The sequence below is a fragment of the Aotus nancymaae genome, unplaced genomic scaffold (genome assembly GCF_030222135.1).
Source record: "Aotus nancymaae isolate 86718 unplaced genomic scaffold, 86718_ANA_hifiasm-v0.15.2.pri h1tg000008l, whole genome shotgun sequence".
Lineage (NCBI taxonomy): Eukaryota > Metazoa > Chordata > Mammalia > Primates > Aotidae > Aotus > Aotus nancymaae.
The window spans coordinates 58,543,273-58,552,968 of NW_026988419.1; the positions used below are offsets into that span (position 1 = coordinate 58,543,273).

Consider the following 9,696-nt stretch of genomic DNA (forward strand, 5'->3'; position numbering starts at 1 on the left):
TTATTTTATGTTCCCTTGAAATGTATTTGTCAAAAAGGTAGGTCATTTGTCATGTAGTGTTTTCTATAATTTGAACACACTGGATTTTACTAATTGAGTACTTACTGTGTTATGTAATGTTGATGAGATATAGTTGTGACTTGAAGAAATTCCTTTTAATGAAAGCAGGAGTCACACAGGACAAGCTGTCTCTGTATTCTGCAGCCACCATGGGTTATCAGTGCCTCACAAGAAGTTGTAAAACAATGATATTCTAACACTATAATTTCTTCTTCATTTATTCCTGGAGTACTTCTGATAAAGAGCTATTTCTCTTCATCTATTTTAATAGCCAGGGGTGTAGTTTGTACCAGAAAGGCAAGATAAATGCTTTATGAATATCACTGTGAATTAATAGATTTTTCTTTTTTTTTCTTTCTTTTCTTTTTTTTTTTTTTTTGAGATGGAGTTTCACTCTTCTTGCTCAGTCTGGAGTGCAGTGGCATGATCTTGGCTCGTCACGACCTCCGCTTCCAAGGTTGAAGCAATTTTCCTGCCTCAGCCTCCCAAGTAACTCAGATTACAGGCATGTGCCACCATGCCCAGCTAATTTTGTATTTTTAGTAGAGACGGGGTTTCTCCATGTTGGTCAGGCTGGTCTCAAACTCCCGACCTCGGGTGATCTTCCCGCCTTGGCCTCCCAAAGTGCTGGGATTACAGGCATGAGCCACCATGTCTAGCTGGATTTCTAATATAATCTGATGTATTTCAGTTTCTGTAGTTCTCATCTATATGTCAATATTGTCCCATCTTTGGCCCAAGTTAGCCTCTTCAGATCCACCATGATTTGAATGAGTATACCTTTAGAAGGGTCAAGCTCCTCCTAGTTTGTAGTATCTTCTTCTAATTCCTGTTACAGTTCACCTTCTAGCTTCACTTATTTATGTTAATTGACTGATCCTTTGAACTCTGAGTCTTTTGACCCTTTTAAAGTTACTGCTTCCTTAAACAAAATAAAATTTCAATTTAAAATGACTTTTTGTAGAGTCCCCAAAACATACTATTCATCATGGGCAATTGACTTCCCTCTGTTATGATTCTTCTCTTGGGCTAAATTTCTTAATTATTAGAAGATTCCTCAGGTATTGAAATAAAAGCCCATGCCAACGAAATCAATTTCTTATCTCTTCATGTTTCTGTAAAGTAGTTTTTCTGTTATTTCCCTGCACTAGTTCTACTGCCAATCTTGATAATAAAAGGGAAAGTGGAAAACAACAAGATTAGAGTGTGGGACTCTGCATTGTTATTCTGTGCTTTTTAGAAACTTTCTTATTCAGATGTTTATTAATATTAGTTTAGCATTTTAGACTCACCTATTTTTTAAAGTTCTTTGAATTCATAGATATAACTTTGACCATTGAATTCTGGAGATCTGGATTCTAATCCTGAGTCTTGACTCCTTTCTTGTACAGTCCAGTTCACATAGCTAGATGATCTAAGTGCTAAATCTCATCCCACCAAGTTTGTTTCAAAATTGTTGATCAAAACCCTTTTGTTTTTATTAAAGTTAAGAAAGAAGAAAAGAAAAGGCATAAATCATCATCTTCCTCCTCCTCATCCAGTGACTCAGATAGCTCAAGCGATTCTCAGTCCTCTTCTGATTCCTCTGATTCTGAAAGTGCTTCTGAAGAAAAATCAAAGAAAAGAAAAAAGAAACATAGGAAAAATTCCCGAAAACACAAGAAAGAAAAGAAGAAGCGAAAGAAAAGCAAGAAGAGGTCTTAATTTTACTTTGCTAATGCTAGCTTTAAATTCTGATTCCCCTTTTATAAATAAATTTGTTAGGATTTTGGGTCAATTATATGAGACTGTTAAAATAGTAAGAAATATTGTATAGCATGGAGCATAAGACTTTTGATATTCTACAGTCTTTAGATTAAATTTTGGATACAATAATTTTCTTTTGAAACTTATCAGTTCATTTTTTGTGTGTACTCAATGAAATGGCTTTGGTGTTATAGATTTGTATATTTTATAGGAGGATTGTGGGAATCATGAAAATTACAGGAAACCACAAGTTGTGTTTGCTATTTCCAGTAGCAGTCCCCTTTGCTCTTATGATAGCATTCAGGTAGAAAGCAGATAATATCAATTTATTTTACTTTGTTTTCCATTTTGTTTGAAATAATCTGTGTTTGTACTGAAACTTGTCTTCATCTGCCTGTTGACTCAAATGCAATTAATTTCTTTACCCATGTTTTAAAGTATTTTAAATTTATCAGAGTGCATTGCCCACATAGTTTCATATTTTTGATCCATTTTGTAGGAAAATATTTTTTGAGAGTGTGATAATCGAAACATTTTGTTTTGTTTTTGATTGGTTAGTTGGTTTGTCAGAGGAATAGAAGATTTTTCCCATGCGATCACATCTTTGGTAAGGACAGGACGTTTACATTATAGTGATACAAAGGAAAGAAATACCAACAATTGGATATTTGCGTAAGGATATAATAACCAAATGTAACTTGTTTTTTGTATTTCTATATATTAAGTGCATCTAGTGAGAGTGAAACTGAAAATCTTGAAGCACAACCCCAGTCTACTGTCCGTCCAGAAGAGATCCCTCCTATACCTGAAAATAGATTCCTAATGAGAAAAAGTCCTCCTAAAGCTGATGAGAAAGAAAGGAAAAACAGAGAGAGAGAAAGAGAAAGAGAGTGGTATGTGAATATGTAAATTTTGTCTTACATGGTTTACCATAGAGTTTTTCTTACTTTTAAAAATGTTTGTTTATTTTAAACAAGATTTAATTGGTGACCTTGTCCGAAGATTGAAATCTTTTTAATAAAATGTTCTTGTTCTTCCACAATTCTTTTTTGCCAGCCACATAGCTAGAAAGGTAAATTGACTTATGTTACAAGTAGATTCTGAAGTAAAGTTACACATAATAAATACTAATACAAAAAAGATATTAAGCAGTGTTCCAAACCAATAACAAGATACTGTTTAACCAGTAAAACAAGATAGTATTTTATCATGTTATTTGCATATATTAAACCTTTAAGCAAGTAATAACCTTGGTTTTTCAGTTTGTGTAATAGGAAAAACTGCTGTTTTCCCTACTTGGTTTACAATATCGTAATAATAAAAATTGATGTCATGTTCAAATCCTGAAAACAATTTTACTACATAAATCTACATTAATATCTGTAATGCTAATGGCTCTTAAGTCATTTTAATAACTATGTCCAAAAATAGAAAAAGGAATATTGAAATCTTAGTTTTGATCAGAAATACACTGTCATAATGCAAGTAATACAATTCTTGGCCAAGCACAGTGACTCACACCTGTAATCCCAGCACTTCGGGTGGCCTAGGTGGGCAGATTGCTTGAGCTCAGGATTTCGAGGTGAGCCTGGGCAACGCAGCAAAACCCCACCTCTACTAAAAATAGAAAAAATTAGCTGGGTATGGTGGTGCACACCTATAGTCAGTCCCAACTACTTGGGAGGCTGAGGTGGGAGAATCACCTGAGCCCAGGAAGTCGAGGCTGCAGTGAACAGTGATCATGCCAATGAGCTCCAGCCTGGGTGATGAGAGTGAGACCCTGACTAAAAAAAAAATTTTGAGCATTCTTCCTATACTTCAGTCTTCTCTATACAATAAAAATGTAAAAATAAGATGTAGTATTTGAAACTTCGTAATTTTGATGAATTGGATTGAGTTAATTTTTCTGCTAGTATCGGAAAGGACATTTCCAAGGAAATAAAGATTAAAGAAAAAATAATTGAACTACTTTTCAAATATCACTTACATGGATGTTATTAATGTACTAATTAAATAATAACTGATATACTATTTTTGGAAAAGAAACAGCTTCCCTTTTTGGTATAGACCATCACATGAATGTTTAACTAATTCAGACCAGCTTGTTTCTGCTTAGTTCAGGTTACTTAGCATTTCTCTATAGTTCTGTTACCAGTGAACGACTGTTTAAAGGATAATAAGGTACTTTGGGATAAGATAGTTTTAAAATTGTTGTCTCAACAGCATGTAGCCCCTTCTGAGCTCTTTTACATTGATTTTTCTTAGCACTATCAAATTAGTTTCATCTTAGTAATTCTAATATATGGCATTATCAATAAGATATGATTGGCATTTTGAGACAGGAAAGTTCTTCATGCTGACACATTTCAAGGCCTTAGCATTTCTGACTCCTGGGTCCTACTTAACAGTAGCACTCTCTAGTCATGGTATTTTTGATTGATAACCACTGATTATACATTTATCTTTTGTATCCATGGGGAATTGGTTTCAGGACCCCTTGTAGATACCAAAATATGCAGATGTTTAAGTCTTATTAAAAAATGACTTAGTATATGCATGTAATCTAATATTCCCATGTATTTAAAATCATCTCTGGATTACTTATACCTTACCTAGTGTGTTATAATAATCTATAAAATAAAATAGTGTAAATTCTGTGTAAATATTTGTTTTACTATATTTTGGGGTTTTTAAAAAAAATTATTTTTCAGTTGAGTTTTTCTCCTTCAAATAATTTTGATCCCTGGTTGCTTCAATCTGCAGATGTGGAACCTCCGGATACAGAGACCAACTCTCCATAGAATTTTAAATTTGTTATTTTAGATGAGTAAAGCTGTATTCTACAGATTCATTTTTATTAAAATAACATGTCATGGGGCCAGGCATGGTGGCTCACATCTGTAATCCTAGCACTTTGAGAGGCCTTGGCAGGTGGATTGCTTGAGCTCAGAGGTTCAAGACACGCCTGGGCAACATGGTGAAATCCCATCTCTACCAAAAATATAAAAAATTAGCTAGGCTTGGTGGTGTGGACCTGTGGTCCCAGCTACTTGCAAGGCTGAATTGAGAGGTTAGCTTGAGCCAGGAAACCGGAGGTTGCAGTAAATCAAGATCACACCACTAAACTCCAAACTAGGTGACAGAGTAAGACCGTGTCTCAAAAATAATAATAATAATAAAGGATGTTTTTTAAAAATGTGTTAACTTTCTCTTTGCTTCCTTCTAGTAATCCACCTAACTCCCAGCCTGCTTCATACCAGAGACGACTTTTAGTTACTAGATCTGGCAGGAAAATTAAAGGAAGAGGACCAAGGGTAGGTGACTTTCCCCAGAGATTTTCATACTATTGCATTTGTCTTCCTTAAATAATTTGAGTGTTTCTTAAATATTATTTTACTTTGCAAGTAACTAAAATTTAGGGGAGAAGGAGGTATTGAATTATATATTCTCTTTCTTAAGCAGCTTCTGTATGTTGGTACTTCCCAACAGAAAAATCCATGAGATATAAATAGATTTTACATTTACATGGCATAAAATGGGATTGAGATCTTTCATGTCACCCTTATTACTTTGCAATAACTGTATCTCTATTTTTGTTAAACATAAATAAAAATTAACCATATTCTTGTATTTCATTCTTTTTCTCTTTACTAGATTGTCCTCATCAGAATTTAAATATCTTGTGCTTTCAAAACTTTATAGAAACTTGGCTACACTTTTCTCTCTTATGTCTTCACTTCCTACTTATTCCTCAAGCACTTCTACTACCTTTGTTCTGCTGAAAACAGCACTTCATATATAATTAGCTCCATGTCACAAAATCCAGTGAATCCTTTTCAGTCTTTATCTTAACTTAATCTTGCTCCTTGTAATACTTTTTCCACATTTCTTTTTTTTTTTTGAGACTGAGTCTTACTCTGTTGCCCAGACTGGAGTGCAGTGGCACAATCTTGGCTCACTGCAACCTCTGCCTCCCAGGTTCAAGTGATCCTCCTGCCTCAGCCCCCCAGTAGCGGGGATTACAGGCACGCCCCACCATGCCTGGTTAATTTTTGTAGTTTTAGTAGAGGCAGGCTTTTGCCAGTCTCGTCTCGAACTCCTGACCTCAGGTGATCCACCTGCCTTGGCCTCCCAAAGTGTTGGGATTACAGGCGTGAGCCACCGCGCCTGGCCTCCACATTTCTTTCATCACATTTTCTTCCTATCCCTCTAGCCAGTTTATCGTAAATTTCTAATGCTAGTTCGTACTCCTTAAACTGACCTTTTTTTGAGACAGGGTCTCACTTTCACCCATGCTGGAGTGCAGTGGTACAATCAAGGATCACTGCAGCCTCAACCTTCTAGTCTCAAGCAATCCTCCCACCTCAGCCTCCCAAGTAGCTGGGACTACAGATGTGCACCATCACATCTGGCTAATTTTTGTATTATTTTTGTAGAAATAGGGTTTCGCCAAGTTGCCCAGAATGGTCTCGATCTCCTGAGCTCAAGCGATCTGCCCACCTGGGCATTCCAAAGTGCTAGAATTACAGGCATGAGCCACCATGTCTAGCCATTTACCTAAGTTTTAAATACTGTAGTACATCAAGGTTCCCATTCAACTCTTCTCACACTGCATATACTCCTTCAGCATGACTCGTAACTGTCAAATTTTTATCTGCACTTTTCAGCTCCAAAGACTTGCTTGACTAATGAATACCTCAAACTTAGCTTTTACGAAGCTGAGCACAAGTTCTTCATCTTCAAATCTGATCCTTCTTTAGTGTACTGATTTTAGTGCCTGGCACCACCACCTGTGCAGTTCCTGCTCAAGAATAATCTGATTCTCCCCTTTCAGTTTATACCTTAACTATGGTAAGATACACGGATATATCTTACCCATCACCGAATACTGTCTGTTCTGCCTCCTGAATACTTGGAAATTCATCTGTTTCTCTCAAGCTTTACCCCTGCCATGTTAATTCAACTCCATCATATTGTCTGAACTGTAAATTTTGATGGTTTTCAATTATTTTTTTTTTAACCTTAATACCTCTTTCATGTTAAAAATTACTGAGGACCCAAAAGAACTTTTGTTGGTGTGGGGTATATCTATCAATAGTTACCCTTTTAGGAATTAGTACTGAGAAATATTTAAAACATAATATATAAGCACACATTTCATTGGCTGTGAAAGTAATGATATCAAAACATGTATACTGAATACACTATTGTGTGATAATGAAAGAATGAAAATGGAAAAGGCAAATACTGTGATATTATGAAGATAGTTTTAACCCAGGAGTCTTTGGATCATAGATCCCACTTTGAGATTCACTGTCTAATCTTTTTTTAAAAATAGTACTATCACCATTTAAAAACGAAAATCTGATTTTTTGTGCAGCTCATTTACAATTGATCTTAGGATAAACCCAGACTTACTACCATGGCCTATGGCATTTCATAAAACCTAGTCCTTGCTTACCTCATCAATATTATCTAGTACTACTTTCTCTTGCAGTTTTTAGCTTTGGCCATATTTGGTCTGTCTTACCAGCATTTTTTAAGCATGCTATGTTTCTTCTTATCTCAGAACCTTCCTGTCTCAGCATCTTTTCCGTTTTCCTTTTATATCCATTTTATTGTAGCTGCATATATATTTAACATATGTAATTATATATTGATTCACATGCTCTCCAAGTCCTGTAGAATGTAAGTTCCAGGAAAGCACACTCATATATCTTGGCTCACTAATGGTCTCAGTACGTGGTAGAGTGTTTGATCATCCTAAGGGTTGAATAAGTGAACATGTACACATTTACTCTGTTTTCCCCACAATGTGGGAAATACTTGCTTTGAAACATTAAGTATTTATAACAGATTGGAACCTGGCAACTTATAAATTGCTCTAGCATTGGATAGGACTTTTCCATGGAGAAGATGTGTATGGCTGGTGGCTAGAGTTTTTGTGATTAATGTTTCTTAACTTGGAATTTGCAACATGACTACTTAAATTTCTCTATCTCATTGATTTCCTAAATGAAAATTGGAAAATTTTAGTAATTTTCAGGGCATAGAAATACCAGACATTTTATTTTAACCTAGAAACATACACTTTTTAGCTACTGTTATAATGCTTTTTATATATTTTTTTTATTTTGTACCCCTTTCTACCCCATGACCCTCGCCCCAGTACTTCGCTCCCTCCATGTGAGTCCCTCTATACCTTTATACCTTAATTTTCCCCCTTTTAATTTTCTTTAGCGTTATCGAACTCCTTCCAGATCCAGATCAAGGGATCGTTTCAGACGTAGTGAGACTCCTCCACATTGGAGGCAAGAGATGCAGAGAGCTCAAAGAATGAGGGTGTCAAGTGGTGAAAGATGGATCAAAGGGGATAAGTAAGATTTAACTATTATTATTCAAATGTAATAAGTATTTGTTTTTACCGTTATACATAAAGTTATTTTATTGTCATTTTAATTATTGTTAAATACCTTAAGAAAAGTTGAATATCATTTTAGCTAATAATATCTACCATTCTTTTCCTAATAACATTTCCCCAATTCTTTATTTTTTCTTATTTTTTTAGGAGTGAGTTGAATGAAATAAAAGAAAATCAGAGAAGTCCAGTTAGAGTAAAAGAGAGAAAAATAACTGATCACAGGAATGTATCTGAGAGTCCAAACAGAAAAAATGAAAAGAAAGTTAAAGACCATAAATCTAACAGCAAAGAGAGAGACATCAGAAGAAATTCAGAAAAAGATGATAAATATAAGAACAAAGTGAAGAAAAGAGCCAAATCTAAAAGTAGGAGTAAGAGCAAAGAGAAATCAAAGAGTAAAGAAAGAGATTCAAAACATAATAGACATGAAGAAAAGAGGATGAGATCAAGGAGCAAAGGAAGGGATCATGAGATTGCTAAAGAAAAAGAAAAGCAGTCTGATTCTAAAGGAAAAGATCAGGAAAGAAGTAGAAGTAAAGAGAAATCTAAACAGTTAGAATCAAAGAGTAATGAGCATGATCATAGTAAAAGTAAGGAAAAGGATAGACGTGCACAATCCAGGAGTAGAGAATGTGATATAACTAAAGGTAAACACAGTTATAATAACAGAACAAGAGAACGAAGCAGAAGTAGAGACAGAAGCAGAAGAGTGCGATCAAGAAGCCATGACAGAGATCGCAGCAGAAGTAAGGATTACCATAGATACGGAGAACAGGAATACAGGAGAAGAGGACGGTCACGAAGCCGAGAGAGAAGAACACCACCAGGAAGATCAAGAAGTAAAGATAGGAGGAGGAGGAGGAGAGACTCACGGAGCTCAGAGAGAGAAGAAAGTCAAAGCAGAAACAAAGAAAAATACAGAAACCAAGAAAGTAAGAGTTCACACGCAAAAGAAAATTCTGAGAGTGAAAAAAGAATGTACTCTAGAAGTCGTGATCATAATAGCTCAAATAATAGCAGGGAAAAAAAGGCTGATAGAGATCAAAGTCCCTTCTCAAAAATAAAACAAAGCAGTCAGGATGTTGAATTAAAGTCCTCCACATTGAAAAATAAGGAGGATGAGAAGATCAGATCCTCAGTGGAAAATGAAAACCAAAAATCAAAGGGTCAAGAAAATGACCATGTACATGAAAAAAATAAAAAATTTGATCATGAATCAAGCCCTGGAACAGATGAAGACAAAAGTGGATGAGTGAGTTATATAAACTTACTTCCATTCTATTTTGAATTTTAAGCTTGAGAGACTCGCTAATGAATCTCCTTTATGTTGTTTTCCTTTTCATTGTTTTTGGGTTGTTTTATGTTTGTCCTTTTTTTAATGTGCATTTCATTGAGTTGATCTTTTGATAAACTGCAATCTGGATAATTTGTACTGCTAAAGTTTTAATAAACTTGAAATGAGAAAAACA

At 35.1% G+C, this 9,696-nt stretch overlaps 1 protein-coding gene across 2 annotated transcripts in view; it reads left to right on the plus strand.

The window, feature by feature from the left end:
• Nucleotides 1-9,696, plus strand: part of PPIG (peptidylprolyl isomerase G) — a 49,960-nt gene extending 40,264 nt beyond the window's left edge. For both annotated transcript variants that reach the window (XM_064373353.1, XM_064373354.1), the window contains exons 10-14: nucleotides 1,547-1,757; nucleotides 2,532-2,699; nucleotides 5,033-5,120; nucleotides 8,047-8,183; nucleotides 8,375-9,696. In XM_064373353.1, the coding sequence (XP_064229423.1) occupies nucleotides 1,547-1,757; nucleotides 2,532-2,699; nucleotides 5,033-5,120; nucleotides 8,047-8,183; nucleotides 8,375-9,479 (1,709 nt within the window). In that variant the 3' untranslated portion in view covers nucleotides 9,480-9,696. The remainder of the gene's footprint in view (nucleotides 1-1,546; nucleotides 1,758-2,531; nucleotides 2,700-5,032; nucleotides 5,121-8,046; nucleotides 8,184-8,374) is intronic.